At 40.3% G+C, this 24,136-nt stretch overlaps 1 protein-coding gene across 20 annotated transcripts in view; it reads right to left on the bottom strand.

The window, feature by feature from the left end:
• The window catches only part of RBFOX1 (RNA binding fox-1 homolog 1), a 1,496,801-nt gene that overhangs the window by 861,763 nt on the left and 610,902 nt on the right, over positions 1 to 24,136 (bottom strand). For 19 of the 20 annotated variants that reach the window (XM_080981485.1, XM_080981488.1, XM_080981483.1 and 16 more), the window contains one exon: positions 237 to 299. The exons of the other annotated variant lie outside the window; for it this stretch is intronic. In XM_080981485.1, the coding sequence (XP_080837611.1) occupies positions 237 to 299 (63 nt within the window). The remainder of the gene's footprint in view (positions 1 to 236; positions 300 to 24,136) is intronic. 20 annotated transcript variants of the gene reach the window in all.

Here is a 24,136-nt window from a genome sequence, read left to right as displayed (position 1 = left end):
ATATCTATTAATCACATTATCAGCATCCCCCCACTCAACTGTCTCCTTCCTTTCCCTCTTTCCAACTCCTCAACTACAGGGTTCTCACAACAAACTTTTAAACACAAACTCATATTCAGCAGAACACAGCAATCTTTCCATTTTGTGCAGCTGAAGATGCAAATCAAGCTGGGGTGAGGCTTGAGAACTACTCATTCCATCAACATAGAAAAGAAACCAGAGAGAGTTGCACTTACAGAATGAATGCTCCGCTCTAGAAAACTGTAGGCTCCACTTACATGAGGCTTCTGTGTAGTTTCCTGAAAATAAAAACAAACACAAAACCCATCACACTATGTTCTTGCTGCACCATCCTCCACATTTTATCCTAACCCTAAGAGTACAAAGAATTAGGAGAGGCAAAAGTAAGTATATATTCACACAGCAAATAGTTACTCTATGGAATTTACTCCTACAAATATTTAGTGATTGCCACCAACTGGGATGGCATTAAAAGAGGATGAGATAAATTCATTAAGGCTGTGTGCTACCTCCAGTATCAGAGGCCTCTGAACAGCAGTTGGTGCGAATCAGAAGCATGCAAAGTGTACAGATGTGCTCAGGTCTTGCTAGTGGGATGCTGGATAGGATGAGCTATGTTCTGACTATGAAGTGGTTTCTGTGATTAAAAGATTGGTGTAGGTATGTATGAATGACCTTTCCCTTGGAGAAGAGAGAAAGACCGAGGCTCATGTATTCCCTTCTCATTCTCTTCCAAGAGGCGAATGCCTGAAGCAGAATATCCCATGAATATTTGAATGGCAAACATACAATTGTGCAGTCAATTAACTTCAGGGTTTTCAGGTTCTCAGGAAGAATCTCAGGGGGAGAGGAAAGGTAATATCTGATCAAGCACAGAAAAGTATTTATATCCCAATAACTGTACGGTCTAATGGATGGTTTTACAAGTTTCCTCACTTCTTCCCTGAGCAAGATTACACAGCATCCATCTTAATGACTAGCCAACAGATCGAAACCATCACAGTGAAAATGCAAAGTTGCTGATGAATAATTTGAACTTTTCTGCTTTTCTCCCCTCTCCAGAACCCTTCAGCATTGCATTATAATGCTAGATTAAGAGAGTAGAAACCCAGCTTTGTGTGAGTTTCTTCTCTCTATCACTCACCATTGCTGGGAGAGTGTAGTGGTATATATTTTTATCCGTTGTATAAGCATAAGTTTGAAAAAAAATGGGGTGCAGGATTTGTCAGAGTGCCATAAAGGTCATCCATCCCCCCTTACAATATACAGATGCACACCATACATTTGAGGAAGATTCAATGAACATTTAAAGCACATAGTTTCCCTCAGAATTCTAGGAACTGTAGTTAGGGGTGCTGTAACTGTAAGAGCGAAAGTATAATTCTCAGGATTCTTCAGGGAAAGTCATGTGGTTTGAAGTCACATTGAATGTATGTTAAATGTATGTTGCAGATCTTTCCAAAGGCTAAATGCACACATTCTGAAAAAAAACAGAAAACTGAAATCTGACTTGAGTAGTAATTTGGATCAAGAGCAATAATGACACATTCAGGAGATTACTGTCAACCAAACATCAAATGTGAACACACACACAAAATCAAATCACACATTTAATCCATTTTAAAAAACAAAAACAAAGCAAAACAGTCAAGTTATAAATAGACCTACATAGAGACTTGCTGGTCATTTAAATTTCCAGCTCCAATTAGATAAAGTTATCACCAACTGAAAGCCAGATTATCTTTGCTTTATAGGAAAGCCAAAAAGAAAAGAAAGCTTTTGAACTATGAGCAGGGCTATAATTAGACAACTTGGATTATTACTCCTGTTTTGAGGCTTGCTCTCCCTTTTGTCATTGTTACTGTTTTTGTTTGGCCTCAGTTTAATTTCCTGTCAGCCTTACAAGAGATTTCTAATGTTTGGGCTGTAGAATAAGTTCTGATTAAAAATAATCTTCCCAATTACAGCTTGGCACAAGCTAAGACTGCCACGTGTTCCCTGCCACTAACCTCTGGGTTTCTGTCTGCAGTAATTGTGTCTATATCAGCCCCTAACTGCAAATGAAAACCCAGGGGGCATATTCAGGCATCCAGCTTCCCGAGCCTTACCCATATCTCTTAATTTGCACTGTCTGTCAAAAGGAGATGCTCTCCAATGTACTAAAATGAAATCCTCAGAAACGGCAGGTCAAATGAACAAGGGGAAATGGGAGGGTTTGGAATTGAAAGTGGGGGGAGATGTAGCAGAAATCTGAGTCTCAGATATGAGGGTGCCTCAACACTCTTCATTATAATTCCAATCCCTGTCCACATGCACACTGAAACTGGTTAACAAATTCCGAGGTGGCATTTTCTCTTTCATTACAGCATCTTCTCAGTCCAAACATCCCATGCCTAAACTACTAAAATAAAATAAAATAAAATGCTGAAGTTATGTGTTGTTGCTTCCAGTTTCCCTCTCATAAATGCACGGCCAATTCATGTGGTAAAATGCAACAAAACCAAGAGTAAAGGAAATACCAGGTTTTTCAAACAGCTTAGATTTAGCATATGGATGGACGCTTATTGATTGATGCTGCAACATCAAGTGAATGAACTGCTGCAAGTTAAACATAGCAGACATATCACCTCCCAGTGGAAGGTTGGTTCATTAGGGCAAATGGGGCACTGCCCAACCAAGTTCACTGTGTCTTCAGACAGCCCCCCTACACACACCTGCCTGTTGTCTTACGTATAACCAGTCCAGGGAGTGGCACTGCCTGTCAGCTGATTCACAGCATTGCCTTTGTAGAACCCAGTATAGAGGAAGATGTGGGCAAACCCACAATTAGTTGTATTTTTCTGTTATTGACCCTGGTTCCATCTGCTGTTGGGCTCCATGCCTTCGAGGCTCACTAGACACCAACCACCACTATGCCTAGTGTCACACAAAACACAAAGCTCGCCACAACTCCTCCAGTGGACCAAGCCTGCACATTCACCTTTCACCCTTCAACTGGTGGGAAATCAAGACAGATAGGCATAAATATGTGCCCAGCGAAACTTGTTTTCTTCTTTCCCCACACAAAATCAGAGAACGATATAGTGATATACTGCAAGGAGGACACAAGGGGCTTAGCTCACTACATTCTGGGGTGTGTGGTTTTTAGACAGATATTAATTTCTGGTCTAATAGGCTGCCTGTCCACTTTTTCTCTGGAATCAAGTGTGGTGCTCCTGATGCTCTCAGTCTGTAGGTTTTTGTTTTGTTTTTTTGTTTATTTTTGAAGGGAAAGGAAGTTGGACAATAAATTTCCTACCTCACTGAGGGATGTGTAGCAGTTCCACATTTAGTAAAACATCAGAATTGCAGGCAGTGGAGCTGGAAGGGTGTCTTGTTACTTTTAGGGTTGGAACTGCAGCTCTGCAGCTCCTTGCATTCCTCCTGCTCAACCTGCATGTTTTAAAATGAGCAGCATGTTCCAAAAGCACTAAAGAGAAAAACAAATAAATGAACGAAAACCTCCAGTACATTATCCTCTCAAAGAAACCACCACAGTTGAGTTACCTCGGGATATCTTACCACCGAGTAGAATAAGAACGAGTGAAACAATCTGTCTAGCTTCCTCTCTTGTCAGTAAATCCCACAGAGGTCAATAGAGGTATTAATGTGATTAAATTATTCAAATACTTTAGGGGTTCCATTTTCTGGTCCTGAAATTTTAATCAGTACTATGATCACCCAGAACTGCTGTGCCTGTACATACACAATTGCAAAAATAAAATACTTTGAAGAATAGAACTATTACTTTTGAACCAGAATTCAATTTAGCACCATTATGTGTCAGAATATGGCGAAGATAAGCATTAGGAAGTCACAATTGTTTTGCTCATTCATCAGCGTTTTATATCAACTCCTATTTTTCAGCACAACGTTTTTCCCATTTCTATTATCAAGATTAATAACCCAACAATGCACAAAAGCATAGACTGGACTGAGGTAGGGAGAAGAGTGGGGGAAGAAAAAGACTATGATTTACTTCCTCTGATTACTGTTTTATTTACACTGCTGAGAACATTCTATTTTTCTGCTTCATAATTTAGCACTTGTCCCATAAAGGAACATTAAGGCAAATCACCCCTTCTGTTTAACCACAGCATGCTAAACTGTACTCTAAAGTAATCCACTTTAGAAAACAACAGCAGCAGCAGCAACAGTGTTTGCCTATAGCACTTGCAACTAGATAACCAGAAATAAGGAGAAGAGACACAGGGAAGTGGTTTGAAGTAAGGCCAACCACATTGCATTAATGATCTGCAGAGGTAAAAATCCATGAGCAACTTATACTGCTGCCTAGATTTACTAATCAAAAGGTAAGCCTGTCGCTGCCCAGAGTGTGGGTTAGTATTTTACTCTATCTGTTCTTACTATTTAAACATGTGTAAGTGATGTGCAAAAATGCAACACAGAAACAATAAAATGCTGTAATAGAAATAGGAGGTACAACACAAAACCCAGCAGAAAGGTATTATAAAAACAGGACTTCTGTAATAATGGGGCCCTGTCCTATAGGTCAGGCAGGGAGATACAAGGCATTTGAAGCACCAGAAGGAAGAATATTCCAGAGTGCAAGGGCAATGGTAGAAAATGCCCATTTTTGCCTTACTGCTCTATGACATTCTGTAGGATGTGGTGCCTTGAGTAAAATGTCCCCAATGAAGGGACAGGTGTTCTTTCAGATGATACAAGCATCCAAACATCAGAACTAGGAAAAAGGTACTCACCATATCTCCTCTGATAAAAGAGGTATGTGTGGGGTTCTGGGTCCTTTTGGCTTATTATACCTCATGCTAGATATAGCACCAAAGATGTATGGGTTGGAGCACACTAGGAGGCAGGGCTCGAAGTCAACCAACAAGCCACTTCTGGTGCAGTTCCTGAGCATGCTCCAGGGCTGGAGAAGAACAGGTGGAGGATATATAAAACCTTCTGCCTGTTTCCTCCCTCTTCCTTCTTCAAAAGATGTGGTGCCCAGCTCAATATCCCGCTATGCAGTGTGACTTAGCTGGTTCCCACAGTTTTGGCATAGCAAGAAGTTGTCTTCTCCCATGGATGGTTGGTGGGCAGGGATTTTTCCACTAACTTCATACTGCAGTGCTGGAGAAGTGCAATTAGAGTGAGAGCTGGATAATGAAGTTGACTGGTTTTATCTGGACCCTTGACAGCTGTGTATAGGAAATAGAAGAAGTTGGCACAAGTTGTGAATACTCTGAGGCACTTTCCAGGTGAACAGTGACCCCAGAGACTGTGGGAACAGTGACACACGGCTGTGGGAACCATGGAGCAGGGTATAGATCACTTCTGAGGTTAACCCTCACTCTAAGGACACATGAATCAGAAAGAGCTGTCTCCTCATATGAATGGGTATGATAGGGAGAAAGAAGTGGAATTAGCACCACATTTCACCCATGTGGGGTAGGTTCATCCAATTTCCCGCGCATGGTCTTTTCCCCCTGAGCAGCTCATACCACCCAACTGTTGGTATCTGTCTGTCTCAGGAGACAATGGAAGCGTGTGCCTTCAGGGGCAAACTGTTGGAGTTACAGCTCCAGCTGTGACTACAGAGACTGATAAGGGAGAGACATGTTTTGTTGCAGCTGGGGCAGATGAAGGTTTCTGACTGTGTTGATGCAGGTGTGCTATGGCATTTCTTATTTCTGTGCTCCTCCCAGCTGTCATTCCTCCTCTGGTCACTGCTGTTGTTCATAAAGTGGCCCGAGTTCTATCCCATACCTTGTGTCTTGCCTCTTTATTTCTGGTCTCCTAACACAATGCTAATTACACAAAAGCAATTAACATGAATGTTGTGTTGTTGTTCTGTAAACAACACCATGGGGAAACAGAACAGTAGAAGAGGTGAAGTTTTAACTCATTCTCTTCCTGCCACGGTCACAACAGTAATCACCTCTGGTATTTGCATTTCAAGGGGATTTCGAATTGGCACCATTTGGGATATATTCAGGCAATTAATGTCACATCTGGCTTGGCCCTCAGAATCTCCTGCATCTCATAAAGTAGCATCCAGCAGCTCTTTCATCCTCATTAGTCACTCTGCTATGGCTTCTCCTGAGGGAAGAAATTATTATCCTGCAGTCTGATAATAGCAGGTGGACCCTCACTTTTCATGAACTGCTTGGTTGCATCTGTGTGTGCCTGGAACAGAAGGCGGTGTTCTCAATATGGCAGTGATCATTCAGAGAACAATTATGCTGAAGCTCTATGAACAGAGATCATACTGTCTATAATGCTGATCATATGGCTTGGGTAGGTTTGTATAATCAGAAGCAGGTTCTTCATAACTACAGAGTTGTGGCTATTTATGTTCTACTCAGAGTAGACCCACTGACATTTATGTGCATCCAAGTCTATTAATTTCAATGTGTCAGTAGAACTTAATTGCATACAGCCCATATAATTTTTATAGTGGGTTGGAGCCAACGCCTTTTTTACTGTATTCCAGCCTGACGTTGAATCTCACAGACATGGAGGCAAGGCAGGAGGCTAGATAAAGCTAGCTATGGAAAGGCTGGTCAGAGGTTTCAGGACCATAGATAGCTCCAAGTGAGCAACTTTCTCCAGGAAGCTTAAGAGCATACTGTTGGTTTTTTTAAATAATATTTATTAATTTTCAATCGTTTAAACACAACAAATTAGACAAAATTAAAAAAGCATAACAAAATAAGACACAAACCATTTAACACACAAAACAATTTCTTATCTTTCATTCCCTTATTTCCACGACCTCCTCACACCTCCCTTTTTGTATTCCACTTCTGTTAATTGTTTCAGCAATTCCTTTCCATCTTCCTCTGTTTCTATCCTACAATTATCTTAACATATTCTGACCTTATTTTTCCCTTTAATACTCTATTAATCTATTTATACTTAATTCCTTATAGCATTTCTACTAGAGCCATATAACTTCATTCCAACATTTTTCTCACATTCATTATTTTTACAGTATTTCTATAAATAGTCCTAAACTTTTTCCAGTCTTCTTCCGCCGACTCTCGGATTTCTGTCAGTCGTTTCCGCCAATTCCATATAGTCCATCAACTTCATCTGCCATTCTTCCCGAATAGATAAATCTTGTGTCTTCCAGTACTTCACAATGAGTATTCTTGCTGCTATTGTTGCATACGTGGAAAAAGTTCTATCCTTCTTTAACACCAATTGGCCGACCATGCCCAGGAGAAAGGCCTCTGGCTTCTTCAAAAGGGTATATTTAAATACCTTTTTCATTTTGTTGTAAATCATCTCCCAAAGTGTCTTAATCCTTGGGCATGTCCACCAAAAGTGAACTCTAATCCTCAAATTCGCCTGTTTTTCTTTAAGTTCAGTCATAGCAAGCGTCAACTTATGTTCATCAAATTGCCTCTGTAGGGGCTCGCTTTCTCTTTCTCTCCAGTTGTGTTACTTTACATTCAGCAACAACATCTTTTTCCCTGGCTTCCTCCGCAGTTTGCCGTATCAAAATGGGTTCCTGTATCAATTTCTGGGTGGTTTCTGTATTGGTATTATTTATACTTTCTGTATTTAGGTTGATTTTAGTAATTGAAACATCCATTTTCGCATTTATCGTGTCAATTTTCCTGTTAAGCTGATCCAATGAGTCATTTATCTTATATAATGCAGCCACTAAAGCCTCTTCTGTCAACATTCTTCTTGGTTTTAAATATGCTGGTACAAAGGCAGCAACAGAGGGAGCAGGGGGCCTGATGATGGACCTCTTCTGGATTGTTGCCAAGTCCTCCCAGACCTTAATGTTTTGTCAGCAGTTGACTGGTCTGTTTTTCCTCTTCCATTTACCATAACACTTAAAAGATTCAAGGTCAGTCCCAGAGTCTCACGGTTTTTAACTTGCAGCTGGAAATTCCCCTAGCCTAGCTCTTGTAAAACAACCGGTTTCAAAGGCTTCCACTAGGGGGAAACAGTTTCTATTTGTAATAGTCAATAGTATCCTCTTTTCAACAATCCAAAATTAGTTTCAAATTAGTTTCAATTTTCAGTTACTTTTACTCCTTTTTAAAGCAGCCGGAGACAGTAGAAACAATGTATTTCTCTTGTTTAACTAGCTGTCAATGAACGTTCTAAACGCTGTCAATGAACATTCCAAAAGATGTCAGTCCTACTAGCAGCCCGTTTCCAGGGTCAGAGTGGCGGTATTTTAAATCTCTTCACTCTCTTAAGAGCATACTGAGGCACTTTAAGCCTCTTCCAGGCTCCACTCCCTTAAAGTCTGTGGGTTGCAAGTGGACACTACTCCTCCATTCTATAGCCTCCCATCCAATGCTCTCTGTGCACCACTGATCCAGTGAAGTGTGATGGGAGGCATTTGTTTCCTCAGACTCAGCTGCCCACAAGGATCCAGAGGCCCCAGAGGCTCTGGTGGTCCAGGAGCTTATTTCAGGGGCTCCTGTCTGACAGTCTGAGTCACAGTAGTGCCCTGATCTCCAGCAGCCATCTCAGCTCCTTAGATGATGCCTCTGTAGCCTCTGTGTCTGGGTTTGCCCATGTTACCTCCAGAGAACCACACCCGCCATTGCTTAGAACTCAGAATAGGTTGTAACTGTTTTAATGAAAGACTCTAAAGAAACAACCTTAATTGTGGTGTGGGCATGTGCTTTAGTGGAAATGCAATCCTTCCACAAAAGAAGAAGAGTTTGGATTTGATATCCTGTTTTATCACTACCCTAAGGAGTCTCAAAGCGGCTAACATTCTCCTTTCCCTTCCTCCCCCACAACAAACACTCTGTGAGGTGAGTGGGGCTGAGAGACTTCAGAGAAGTGTGACTGCCCCAAGGTCACCCAGCAGCTGCACGTGGAGGAGCGGAGACGCGAACCCAGTTCACCAGATTACGAGTCTACTGCTCTTAACCACTACACCACACTGGCTCTCCACAAACGACTTTACCATCCAGCATGTTCCCAGGCAGAAGGGAAATGGTTATTAAGCTTCTCCCTTCAGGACTTTTCCCTGCAATCCATATTCATCCATTTCTTTAAGGCAATCAATGAAACAATACCTTCCTTACATCTGTAAAAAGAAATTCTATTGTTCCCAGATTGCTTGATGGAGAGGTTTAGAAAAAGATCAGATCCACTGCCAAACAACTGATCAATAACTTCCTTTACTCATTCCATATATTAAAGCATCTTGAAGCTAGAGCTCAAACTGAGGGCAAACTTGTTAAAACAATTCCAGAAAGTGCATGCTTTTCAGAACCTCTCTCCCTGCTGATCTCTATCTCCAGTTTCCAAGCAATATTTAGCACGAAAAATATTGTTACTTAAAGAACACTCTTAGGCGTATAACAAAAAGAAGCCAACCTTATTAAAAATAATTGATGCCCCTAAACATATGTTGCCTTCCTGTACTTCAAATTTCAGGACAGTATGTAGTGAGCAAATCATAACATTTGAAATTGAGGCCTATGCTTCAGATATCATCTTAAAATGCACTGCTTGGTGCTCTCCACTTCTCCATGCATGAAAAACAGTACCAGGGACAGTGCTGCAAAGTTAAGATTCTTTCGGATGAGAGTGTTGCAGAGTTCAAGTATTGCTAATATTTGCTGTGTTTACAAATATAGACAAAGGGCAGTAGCAAGTAGACTCTTAGAAAACTCAGACATAAGACCCCAAAGAGCAACTTGTGTAGCACACCAGTACGTTGGTGGCACCCCAACTTTTGGTAAATACCAGCTAGGAAATAAATCATTCCCAGGGCAAAACTAGGTGTGTGTTTAATGTGCATGGTATTTTATTTTATTTTTATTTTAAAAAATGCAAATATCAGCCCCTCCATTGGAAGGAAATTCCCAATTGCTGCCAATGTAAATAGCAACTTCAGGGGAGAAACTCTGAGAAACTGAGCACACAAGGAAAGGAAGGCAGGGGAGGAGAAAGAGACGGAGCACACAGATACAAGATTTGTTTTCTGTACCGATACATCACAGTTTATTGAAATAAGTCTGTTATGTCTGAACTAGCCAAAATTTTCTTTTAAGAATGTTTGTAGCTCACCTGTTATATAATATAAAGTGTTGAATTAGTATTGGAATAAATATTTTGCAACAAATGAAATTTGAAGCAAACCTCCAAGTTCCATGTTGGGCAACATATTTAGGAAATCTGATGGCAGGAGTTCTGGTAAGACTAGTGAATTTATTCAGGGGATCCCCATGCATTCTGAATGTGGTTGATTGGCGGTGGGGGGCAGACAGCATTATGAATAATATTATTGATCACCAGCCTGGGAAGGTAGGCCATCTAGGAGAAGGAAAACACTGGTCCTAAAATTCAACTGCCTTGCAGGATATCTTCAGGAGAAGAAAAGGCTAAGGAGTAAACCCTACACAAATCCAGAGTGGAGTCCCTAAGACAGCTGGATGGCACCTTGTACGCCTCCTTCCAGCAACTCCTGCAGCCAAGCTCATGCCAAGTGCATTGCTCTGCTTTCCTTTAGACCACTTCAGTGAGGTAAGAGGAGGGTCTTGTCGTCTGTGCGGCCCAGTACCTCCATACACACTCCCCAGGCTTGTGCCCTAGGGAAGTCACTTCAGTGCTGATAACACAACAATTTGACTTCACACACAAACACCCCGAAGGTACACTCTATTGTCTCTCAAGACAGACAGATGCCAACCCCAACTAATAGTTGTGACAGTTTGTTCCTATCAGATTTTTTGACTCTAAGGCCAGTAGCCAGACCATGAAGCTTAACAACACATTGCTCGAATTATGCAAAATTGGCATTTTAAAATGAATTATGAAGTTTCAGAAGTTTTACTTCTGCACTGTTTGTGTATCAAAATATTTATTAGCTCCACATGTGGTTGACTTGGGTACCTCTAAATAATTCAAACTTTTCTGCAGTAACTTATTTCAGCAATTCCTTTGATGCAAGGCAGGAAGAGAACATTTATTACAAGCAGCAAGATGAACCCATATAATTAATATTTTGATACATTTCACCTTCCTGGATGTTTGCTCTTACATTATTAGCTTCGTATGAAATAAATAACACTTTTCTGACAACTTGTTATCCCACTTTTAGACAAGATGCTTCAATTTATATAATTACTTTACTTGATTTATTGATGCACCTCTGCTTATGTTACATATTCTGTTAATGTGCTATCAATGTAATTAGTTGTTTCTAGGCGGAAATCACTGTTTTTAATCAAGCTAGCATTTTTATTGCTTCTACACAATCAAAACACCCTTTCATGACTTGATAGGAGAGCTCTTCATTGCTGTTTCTCCTCATTTCTCTTTCATGTGTTTACACTTGTGAGGGGGGGAGGTTGGCACTGATAGTGTTCCCCCCGGCTCAATACAGCACTCCAAGAGCATTTTCTCATAACTTGAGCTATAGAGAGCAATAGTTTGGAAGCACATTTTAATCAAAATTTTGAGAAAACAAGCCCAGGTTTTGTGGCAGACATTTTGTGGCCAAAATGTTGTTGCTCTCTGAATATTCAGCTTTTCTTTTCTTTTTTACTTAGGGCTGCAATCCTGGGACTTAGCTAGATGGGTAAAGAAAAAGCAATTTATATGTGTTGCGTATGTGATATAACATTATGCCACTAGATTGCGCTGTGGAGTCCCATTTTTCTCTACCTGTTTTCCCTGTTTAAATTACAACGTGTTTAACTGAAACACTTCTTTGATGTGTCTAGATCCAGCCCTGCTCTACCTTCTCACCTCAGCAGATTACCCGCTTACTTCTGAGTAATCAATAAATATGCACTGTTAAAAACCACTAATGGTATTCCCATTTCAATGAGCTTCCTGACCTCTAGGTCCAGCCTTTTCAGGTAAGAGAGCTCATCCATCATAAGCCTGTTAACCAAGGTTGGTTGGTATGGGTGGTGGGGGACAGGGCAATGGCCAAAGCTGGAGGGAAGAGGATATAGTGGTCACATTCACAAGTCATGCTCAGCCAAACCAAGGCTTAGCATGAAAATTAAAATAGGTTGGCTCCTTAGGAGGCAGCAGCACAATGTCTTGTGCTATAAAAATGTGTAGCGATTGGCTATCACTGAGAATATATAATCATTTGTACCAACAGGCTAAAAAACAGTTTCTCTAGGTGGGCTGTTAGGCTGCTGAATGGAAAATAATATGGTGCAACTGTGTTGTGCAACAAGCACACAGAGTGCAATGAGATTGAGTGTCTGTGGTGGGGAGGGAGGCTCAGTTAATTTCATTGTACACAGGTTCTTACATTGGCAATAAAGGTATTATTATTATTATTATTATTATTATTACTCATAATAATAACTTAACACTGATAAATGGAACAGGAAGAACCAGATAGTTTTTATGCAATATGGTGGCCATTTATTCGATATACAAATGAAACTCGTCCAAAGCATCTTTGCAGGTATGGCTATCCTGAAAGGTACGGCTTGAATCAAATTCTTCTCTATAAAAGATTGTCTTTGATGGATTAAACAACATTTGTGCTGTTCCTGGGACATTATATGTTGGACACTTGGATAATTTGTATGTATCAATAAAAACAATTTCCGTTAATGTCCAGCCTGATACCTGTTATGGGGAGGGTCATTTTATATATTTGTTACTATATATAAAAATCATTTTTTATAAATAGAGTAAGGTAAAGGGACCCCTGACCATTAGGTCCAGTCGTGGCCGGCTCTGGGGTTGCGGCGCTCATCTTGCTTTACTGGCCGAGGGAGACAGCCTACAGCTTCCAGGTCATGTGGCCAGCATGACTAAGCCGCTTCTGGCGAACCAGAGCAGCGCACGGAAACGCCGTTTACCTTCCCACTGGAACGGTACCTACTTGCACTTTGACTTGCTTTCAAACTGCTAAGTTGGCAGGAGCTGGGACCGAGCAACAGGAGCTCACCCCGTCGCGGGGATTTGAACTGCCGACCTTCTGATCGGCAGGTCCTAGGCTCTGTGGCTTAACCCACAGCGCCACCCGCGTCCCAGTATAAATAGAGTAGATAGAAGGTAATAGTGTATAATCTAAACCTCAGATCATGGCTAAGGTTTCTCCTCCTTAACATGATCTGGAACCAAAGTTTGATTTTCGGATAAAAGGTTTGGATGACACACTAAGCCAAACTGTGCTTTAACTACCACCCCACACCTAAAATAAAATAAAATAATAATAATAATTTATTACTTATACCCCACCCATCTGGTCGGGTGTCTCCAGCCACTCTAGGCGGCTTCCAACAGTATATTAAAAGCACAATAAAATATCACACATTTAAAACTTCCCTAAACAGGGCTGCTTTCGGCCCATGGAGGAGCAATTGGGTGTAGTCAAATCCCTGTGCAATCACGTAATCTACGCACTGGTTTACTATGATGAGTGCAGCAGGCCATGATTATTTTTAAGGCTTCCCTGCCTCCTTGGGCACTAGGGGAGTCCTCCTTGACCAAGTCATGTCTGGCCCTTAAATGCTGATGCGAGACCATATGGGCCTCTTTCTCTCTCCACGCCCCTGAAGACATTCCAGACTCAGAGTTTAGGGAAGCATGGCCCCACTGCTCTGGAATCAAAGCTCTGACATAATACTTCTGGTGATAATATAAGATTTGAGTCTTCAAGGAGGAAAGGCTTGGGTAAAGCCAACACATGGCTATACTGCCAGCCCCCCACCCTTGCAAAATGTATATTGTTTGTTTGTTTGTTTGTTTGTTTGTTTGTTGAATTTATATATCAGTCTTTTCCTCCAAGGAGCTCAAGGCAGTACACATAGTACTCCCACAACTCATTTAATCCTCACAACAAGCCTGTGAGGTAGCTTAAGCTGAGAGCCAGTGACTGGCCCAAGATCACCCAGTGAGCTGCATTTATGGCCAAGTAGGGCTCTGAACCTTGTTCTCTCAGATCCGAGTCCAACACTCTAAGCACTACACCACACACTGGTTCTCACATTGATGGCTCCTCACACAGAGAATGGAAACACATGGAGATCAGAGAGACAGAATAACATCTTGTGGAATAAGTGCTTTATTTAAGAAAGAGGTTTAGCAATAAAGGTTTAGCCACAGAAAGATGAAAAAGCCTGCACTCAGGTTCTGGTTTTGGGCTTCCTACAGGCATCTGGTTGGCCACTGTGAGAACAGGATGCTGGACTAGATCACTGGCCTGATCCAGCGGTCTATTCTTATTCTCTTCACCTGCATAGCACTTCTCATTCTGAAGAAATGGATTCCAGAAATATCTCATTTAACCTATTTGTAAAGGTGTATTTAAAAAAAAACTAGTGAAAGAAATATTCTTACACTTCCAAATTCTGCTGGTTTATTTAAGCCTCAACATTTATAAATAATGGAGAATATAAAAACAATTAACTTTGGCATTATAAAAAAATGTAAGAGGGCTGAGAGCAATTTAAGTCAAGGCTTGCCCAGTGATAGTCACAGAAATTTATAATAGGACCTGAGAAAAGAATAAGTACCTTTCACCAGATGTACTGTGAATCACACCTTCATTGCAGCTGCGATCCTTGGGGTTTACCCTCCCTAATCACAGCTGAGCAATAAAGGAGGCTCATTAAATGGAATGTAACAGACACTGAATGTAACAGATTAACTGTGCTACGCAACCTCGGCTTCAAATAGAGAGGGCTGGAGATCATTTCAAAGTTCAAATGAATTTTAAAGGGAGAGGGAGAGAGTCTGACAGCAAATGCTGTCAGGGAGCTTTTGTGCAATTTAGTTATGAGTTATGAACTGAGCAGTTTATTTGTGGAAAGTGGTGTCTAAGATCCATAGGCTAGCCTTATTCAGTCATTCCCAAGTTGCATGCAAAGTAATAAGTGCTTACAGTGGTGGTAAGGTAGTCCTGTTGCACTGGGAGGCCCCTTGTGCTCATCCCACAATGGTCATATCCTCTATATGAAGAGCTGCGAAAAAGCAGCTGGTGATAGAGGTTGGAAGGAATCCTGTGAGACATCTACTTGAGCTTCCCTTGCCTCGTAATGGATAAGTCCTACCCCAAAGTTCCTTTAAAAAAATAAAATAAAAAAAGGCTATGCCTCAGCTAACTGCATATCTGGGAGCTATGTCATCATGAAAGGAAGTATAGCTGGCTACAAAGTTGTGACATCAAGTGAGCCAAGTTTTTGAAATCTGAGAAAAAATGCTAAGAACATAAGAAGGGCTTGCTGGATCAGGCCAGTGGCAATCTAGTTCAACACCCTGTTTTCAAAATGGCCACACGGATGCCTCTTGGAAACCCATGAGCAGAATTCAAGCAGTAGAAGAAAATTAATATGATGTCAAAGAGAGTGAAGAATCAAAATATCATTTTCTCCTCCTGTCACCTCCTCCCCAATGATTAAGAGCATTATGATGTGTTTTTGCAGTAAAAAAATGTTTTTAAAAAGCAGCTGAATTTTCTCTTGCAATTATAATGCTGTCAGCTTTTTATTATTAGTGTTAATAATAGTTTCATGAAGTTGGTAATATTTGTTGGCACATTTGAGGTTAATATTCTGGCCAATGAATTGAGAAACTAGTCTCATTTTATAAAAAAGAAAGTTGTTTTTTACACATCTTTTATGCTGGAGGTCATATTAAAATGTGTATGCTTTAAAGTCTTCTAATTCTTTAGGGAAATGTTTACCACATTTTTATTTTTAAAAAATATAAGTATGCTTTATATTGATGGAAAGTATGGGAACAATTATGGTCCAATTCATGTAACAGATTTTTAATCTCTCTTGGGAATCATGATAAAGATTTGCATGCCTCTAAATTTCATCAAATTCTGTCCAGAAATAAAATTATACATATAAATAAATAAAGCTGCACAGTAGAAAAGCTTGTTGATGGATTAGGTTTAGTTTGGCAAGCCTATTCCGCTCTTGAAGGGTTACGTTGTCTGCAAATTCCATCTACTTCTGCATAGAGGAAAAAAGTTAAACCATTTTGTCCACTCATAATAATAATTTGGAGACCGAAGAATGGATCTGAAGGAAGATTCTGAATCAAATTGAGCAGACCATGAAGCATTTCAGGTTGAAACCATAGTATGTTGCAAAATAATAATAATAATAATAATAATAATAATAATAATCATATCCAAACCACATCTTGATGACAGTGCAAACTGCAAATTTACTCTGCAGAAAATTCATCTTTCTAAAAAATAGCATTGATATTTTTATTTGCTACAACCTGAATATAATAATATAATATAATAACTGACAAGGGAAGTAAAGACTTTTATTTACGGTATATATTGACTTCAACATAATACAGCTGTCCTAGCACTGCACTCCTTCAGAATACAGCTTGTGGGGACTATGCATTTGAATGTGGCCCAACTCATTACTTGCCTATACTGCAATCCCACACAGAACCTTTTCCATACCTCCCTAAGTCTACCTTCCTAAAAAAAAATTAGGGGGAGTCACAGCCAGGGAGAGGGCACTCTCTGCGGCAGCCCCTAAGTTGTGGAATTCCCTCTCCATAGAGGTGAGCTTGGCTTCTTCTACTTTATAGCTTTTGGTGAATGCTACCCCTGGCCTTTTTGAACCTGAGATGTGTGTTTTCAGGACCCATCCCATTCCTGTGACCACACTTTTTAAATTCTCAACTTTAAATGGTTGTATCCTGACCTGAGACCTGCTGGTGAAGGATGGCTAATTCATTGAACAACAACATCGAACAAAATATTGCACATACCCATGATATAGTGTGAGTTGGAAACTTCTTTGTGATGCAATACTGAGCAGCCTCCCTCCATCCTACTGGAATGGCAATTCCATGCAGAATACCAGAGAAATTAGCATGACTCATGTTCTGTTCTCATATGCAACACCACTGCATTGGACTGCAGTATAGACAAGTAGTTCCCAAGCCGTGTATGGGGAGCTGGGGGACCTCGAAAGACTGTACTACAGGATGCATGCAAATTGAATTACTATACATAATGACATACAGAGATGTAGGGTAGCCCATTTTAAATATGTACAGTCCTCTATAAATATGGAAATGTGTCTCTGGGCAGCTACTTCATCAAATTGCCAAACTGCCTCTTTACTCATGAGTTTAAAATGCATGAAATCTGTCCCAGAAATCTTTCATCCTCCCTAAAAAAAAAATCCCTCACAGTTCAGTTGCAAACACACCAGTTTATATACTTAGGTTTCTAGATGAAAAATGTTCATAATAACTGCAAAGTAATAGACTCAGTAGATGGCAGACAATAATTTGACAAATGAGATGGAGGAAGTATTTCAGCAGGGCGGCTTCATTCGTTTTATTTGATTTCTTTGCAGTTCTTTGATTTCTTAATCATCAGTGTATAGCAGGAAAATGCTTAGATTCAGTCTGTTTCACACTCTGGAATGCATCTCAGGGCTCTGCTCCCACGCCTCATTCACACACACACCCAGCAAAAGAAAAGAAAAGAATAGAAAAAGACAGAAACATTTCCCACTGAAGAATTCTAGCATTTCTGAGAACCAACCTGGGGATTCATTTGCTGTGCCATTACTTTAAAAAAAAAAAAAAGCTCTCTCGTACCAACATGAATAGTATAACCAATCTCCATAAGCTTGTCTGCGAATAGAACATTAAGTATTATGCAGCTTGTGAAACAGATAATTAGAATGTTAAGAAGTTTCATAAGTTATATCCTCCATGGGGAAACCGTAAAGTTTTTGGCTCTCCATAATAGTCACAGGCCTTTTGGGAGGACACACAAGACGACTTCCAGATATAGTCAAATGCTACCAGCTCCTGAAGAAGGAAGTATCAGTTAAAAACCTGTCAATTTAACAAGTTGCTTTTGATCTGTTAGTCCCCAGGGATTTTTTTCTGAAGGTGTTCCACATATCTAATGTTGAATAGTATTTTCACTATGAGTAGAATATATTTTTCAGTTATTACAGATGTGGATATTTTGAGACAGCTTGTATCCAAATGGAAAAGAGTATAAAGTGGAAGAGCATATTTTTTGGAGGCAGAAGCGGCCTTCTAGGAACCAGTATCAGGTGATGGGAAGAACCTTAATCTTCTGGAGACCCTGGCAGAGTAGATTGTACTGGGCTTGAAAGACAAAGAGCTTATCTGGAACAGCTCCCCATGTTCCTAAATGTGGTTTAATTCTAATAGGGGTGTATACTATGTGAAACATTTGATCATCAATAGTCAGTGTGGTGTAGTGGTTAGAGTGTCAGACTAGGTAGGACCTGCGGGACCAGGCTTCTAATCTCCACTCAGCCATGAAGCTCATTAAGTTACTTGGGGCCATGCACATTGTACACATTTGTATGCAATTTTGTCTGATATACATATTTTGCAAGCAATTATAATATAATGCATTTTTGGTATGTTGATATCATAAATAGACTCATTTTTTTATGCACATTTTAGTATATGCTTGTCTGAATAACTAGCTGGAAAACTCATTGAAAAATTTGGATTAGGGCAAATTTCAGGGGATGACTCTTTTTCGGTTCTCATCTTGTTTTGGAAAGTGTGAATTAGGAAAGTTTGTTTTAAATGTGAGATGAATGGAATTTCTCTCTCATCCTTACAGCACAGCCCTTGGATATCGGGCACTCTCCAGAGAAACACTGTGCATGGGCATTATACTACCGTCTCTCTCTCTCTCTGAATGTGGTTCCCATCCCTCACTCCTGCTCCCTGCCGTAGGCTTTAAGTCCCATTGATTTCAATTTCAACTGGACTTCGGCATGCTTACATTTCTCTGCATCGCACCCGCATGAAATTTAACAATAGACAAGAGTGAGATTGCACAAAACTTTAGCATAATATACAGCTACTCTGAAACAGCATTATCCTTTTCTTAGTGTGAAATTAATTTGTTCACCAGAGAAAATAAATCATTGGTGGGACAAAGAAAATTGATTTTTACAACACCTTTCACTTGTTTTACTCTTCGTGGTATTAACTATGTTAGATTCTGAGAGTGTTTATAGGCATTATAAAACATTTAAATCTTGATGTATTAAGGCACTTGAATAGCTCCTGGGTATTAGTAAGAGAATTATATTAGGATTAGTCTGGGTATCAATCTTGGTATCTGGCACATTGCTAAGGAAACTGCTGTTTTATCCTCATTGAGACCCTAAACAGAACTTCATTATCTTACACTGTAAAAAGAGAACAGATACTGGCAGTGAGCTGCCCCCAAATGTATGTGGGTCACCAAAAACAGTAAAACACAGCATAAATAATCAGGCTGTAATCCTGTGCCTACTTACTTACCTAGGAGTAAGTCCCATGGAACTCAGAGAGACTTACTTCTGAGTAAAATTCACTGGATTGTGCAGCATCTTCTCTGAAATATTATTATGTGCAAGGTACTTAAAATAAACTAGTCATAGATCACACAATGGGAGAAATTAAGGACTAGTGTGATGCAAATTTATAGGAGAGCACAGATGTAAGAAATCAATATTTTAGGGTGGCAGCATCACACTTTTGAACTCCCTTTACTAAGTACTCTTTTCAGTGCCTGCTAAAAACATTTTTGTTTAGCTACCAGATATGTAAAAGGTTGGTATCTGTTTCTAGCTTATTGTTAAATTTCAATTATTATTTGAATATTTTAAATAGCTGTTCTAAACCATATTTATTGATTTTTTTTTTGTTTTCTTCTTTTTTGCAATCAAGAGTTATATAATTTTTTTGAAATAAATTAATAAAATTGGCATCAGATCATACTAAGGGTCCATACTAAGGGTTCAACTGAGGTCTACTCAAAGCAGACCAACTGAAATTAGTGGATCTCTGTCATGTCCCTTAATTTTAATAGGTCTACTCTGCATATAACTGGTGCTGGATCCATCCAACTGCTTCCAAATAGTAGCCACAGTTTAGTGTGAATATCTCTAAATAATCATATTTTTGTACACAGTTTTAACCAATGTACATATTTTTGAAGCAATTTCCCCTAATATAATGCATTTCAATTCTGTTTTCACCAATATCTTTTTATATGCAATTTCCCTTAATAAATGCATTTCTGTAAACATTGTTGGGTTGGAGAACTGCATCACAAAATTTGGAGAAGTGTGAATTCCCAAGCATAGCTGTATTTTAATCCACATATTTTTTTCCCAAGAAGTGTGACCATGATAGATTCACCTTTAGATGCAAACTGAATTAAACTTCTCCCCCACCCCTACTCAAAAGTAATTACTGCTGAACAGAATGGAACTTACTCCCAGGTTTGTGACTTTCAGATTGCCATCTACACAACCACCACCCATTTTAAAGCAATCTAAGCTACAATCCACTACATTTCATCTTGCGGCACTAAACTCTATATGTTAATGGTGCGCTCTGAGATGCACCACTTCAAAAAATGAGGAAATTCAGGAACCCATTAAAATTCATCAAAACTTGAGATTCATGCAGTTGTCAAGTGTTACAAAGAAGAAAAGCAGGGAGTTGCCATTCACAGGACAGGAGAGGAAACCTTCAGGTGCACACAAACAAAAATATATATTTTATTAAGTCCAAAGCATTTCAAACAGTCATTCTTCCTTATTTCCTCAAGGGCATCCTTGAATGTCACATTTTCTATTTGTGTGTGTGTGTGTTTGTTCCCCCTAGTAACAAGTTCCAATTGTGTGCAGAGGCCAAGTTGAAATTTGATGTTCAAGAGTGCTTCTGGGGAAGAGCAATAGTTAGAAATTCAGAAGGTTTGAAAGTAAACATGTTTTGGATGCAACTGGAGGTTTCTTTCCTTCCTTTCCAGAACTCACAATGACAATAAACAGATGGAACACACAGTCATCATTGTGCAAGTTCTCATGTTGACAAGAATGAACTTGTGGTCCCTTCTGGCCTGTCCTATGTGCAGGTGTTAATACTGACATGGCTCAAGCTGGGAAAAGGAGTTGTCCTGGATACAAATTTGCCCGTCTTGTAATGCTCACCCATATCCCAAACTAAGGATCATTTCAAACAGAACATCACCAGAATGGATCATAATTCAGAGTCAGGTCAAATGCTGGTCCTCACCCCAATGGTAGAAAGGTAAGCCTTATGTTAAAAAGGTAAAGGTACCCCTGCCCGTACGGGCCAGTCTTGACAGACTCTAGGGTTGTGCGCTTATCTCACTCTAGAGGCCGGGAGCCAGCGCTGTCCGCAGACACTTCCGGGTCACGTGGCCAGCGTGACGAAGCTGCTCTGGCGAACCGGCACCAGAGCAGCACACGGAAACGCCGTTTACCTTCCCGCTATAAAGCGGTACCTACAGTGGTGCCTCGCAAGACGAAATTAATCCGTTCCGCGAGTCTCTTTGTCTAGCGGTTTTTTCGTCTTGCGAAGCAACCCTATTAGCGGCTTAGCGGATTAGCGCTATTAGCGGTTTAGTGGCTATTAAAGGCTTAGTGGCTTAGCTGCTAAAAGGCTATTAGCGGCTTAGCAGCTTAGAAAAGGGGGGGGGAGCGAGAAAAAATCTCAAGACTCGCAAGACATTTTCGTCTTGCGAAGCAAGCCCATAGAGAAATTCGTCCTGCGAAGCGCATTGAAAAACGGAAAACCCTTTCGTCTAGCGGGTTTTTCGTCTTGCGAGGCATTCGTCTTGCGGGGCACCACTGTATTTATCTACTTGCACTTAAGGGTGCTTTCGAAGTGCTAGGTGGGCAGGCGCTGGGACCAAACGACGGGAGCTCACCCCGCCGCGGGGATTCGAACCGCCGACCATGCGATCGGCAAGTCCTAGGCGCTGAGGTTTTACCCACAGTGCCGCCTGTGTCCCTAAGCCTTATGATAGTGGGCATAAATTTGCCTAGCTACCAGCACCACACACACACACACACACACACATATATATATATATATATATATATATATATATATATATATATATATATATATTTGGGGGGGGAGACACATTCAGCTGATGACGAGAAGCATATTTTCTCACCACTCTATGTCTGTGCAGTTTTGAAGGATTTTTAGGTCTTTTGGAGAACAAGTTGAATGCCTATGTCCAGAACAAAACTATGCTTCAGCACACTTAATTTTAATGGGATAAACAGCAAAATTATCACCCCCCACACACTTGTAATCATTTTTAAAGCTTCCATTGCAGAATCAAAGCTAATAAAAAAAACAGTAAAGAAGTCACCCCTGTTGCACTTAATACAGTTGTTATGTAGGTATTTAAGTCTTTGGATGTAGATTTTGCTGATAAACTCCACCCAAGACTCATAATGATGGCTGCTTCATCTTACTGATGTTACGGCCAGAATTGACAGTTTCATCAAAAGTCAAATTCTCTTATAAGTGAACTTCAGAGTGGGATAGTGATATATAGTGATTTCATTCACATTCAAAAGACTAAGAGAAATATATAGTTGTGTTATATATATATATAAAACCAAATGTGTGCATACATCCAATAAAAATTGATGGAAGAGTGTTTGAGCTAACTCACTTCAGTCTGTGAATTTAAAACATCTGACTTCTGTGTTGACACTGTGTAAAGCTGTATAGACTTGAAATCTGAGACTGAAGCAATTTTAATATTAATGGAGTCTTTACAAGAGTTTAAGAGAGAGAAAAGTCACAGAGTCTTCTTTTTTGAAGAATGAGTGATAATACCAAACTGCTTTGCATAGAACAGACAAATCTAAAACTGTACCTTCTCCCCCATTACTTTCTAAATATCACACAGCATGGTGTTCAAGCTTCTAGGCAACATTCTAAATTGGAAGGCTTCGCCAAAATAGCTCCCTGACTTAGGAACATAGTAAGGTGCCTTCCACTGAGTCATATTATTGCTCCATCTAGGTGAGTATTGTCTTTATACTGACTGGCTCTCCAAGGTTTCAGACAGGAGACCTTTCCTGAAGATATTGCTGGTTGAACCTGGAACTTCTGCCTGAATAGGCATTGCCTCCAAGCTGCATTAGTTTCATTTGACCTTTGTGATGTTGTCACGTAGCCAAATCTATTTGGCTATGCAACAGCTCACTTGTTCCTGGGATACCTTGTTAATCCATATACATATATATTTCAAATGGAACTACAGCAGCAAGTCACAATCTTGGCTGCAAACGTGTTCCAAGCCAGGATGAAGCAGGGAAACAAGCCATTCAAGAACATTTTCAAGGCCCTTACCCTATCTGCAACACAACTGTCCAGCGGCGAACGTCCAGTGAAACCTATTAAAACCAGCTGAAACCCAGTTTGCACACTGACAGTCAGGGGGCCTGTTCAAGATCAGCAGGTTCCAAGCCAGCTCAGCCCCTCATGTCTGGGGCTTTCCACTGCTTTCCCCTTGCATATTTGGTAGTTGGAATGGGCAGCTCCATGCCAACAGAGTGATGCTGGCATCACTCCACAGGCAGAGGATGGCAGAGCTGGGTGGTAGGACACTTTAACCCAAACCACAAGCAGCAGCAGCCTGGTACAGAAGAGGTTTGGATTGTTCTGCCAGTTATGGAGCATATACAAGAAAGGGGGAATCATAGAAGGGGGGCATATAGTCCAACCACCTACAATGCAGGCATATTTTTCCCCAACATGAAGCTCGAAACCACAACCATGAAATTGAGAGTCTCATGCTCTACCAACTGAAGAGAAGTATGGACTACACTGCCTACATTTTTTAAACCAAGACAGACCAAAGGTCCATCTATCTCAGTGTTGTCTACATGGAATGACAGCACTTCTCCAGGGGTTGAGAAAGGAAATCTCTCCAAGCCCTACCTGGAGATGCCAGGGATTAAACCCTGGACCTTCTACACGCATAGAAGATGCTCTGGCAGTGAGCTACAGCTCTTCCCCCACAGCTTTGACAGTCATGGTCCATGTAGAGATGAGATTAAATAATGACTTACTTTGACTGGATTTGGCCTAAGCTAAGCATCATTTTGTATTGCAGTTAGGAGTGGAAGGTTTAATTAGTTTAGTTAGTGCATTAATCAAATAAAGCAGACTAAGCTACTGAGTAGCATGGGGGCCATCATAAATGGGTAAGATTGCAAGTCAAGGGCCCACATATTTAGTATATTTTGATTATGATATGTATCTGTAATAGCAAATAAAAATAAAAATATGTATTTCCCTAACAAGAAGGGGC

The sequence above is a fragment of the Podarcis pityusensis genome (genome assembly GCF_964106645.2).
Source record: "Podarcis pityusensis genome assembly, chromosome: 14".
Taxonomy (NCBI): Eukaryota; Metazoa; Chordata; class Lepidosauria; order Squamata; family Lacertidae; genus Podarcis; species Podarcis pityusensis.
Note: the sequence above shows the minus strand (reverse complement) of the source record. Positions and strands in the feature narration are given on the sequence as shown.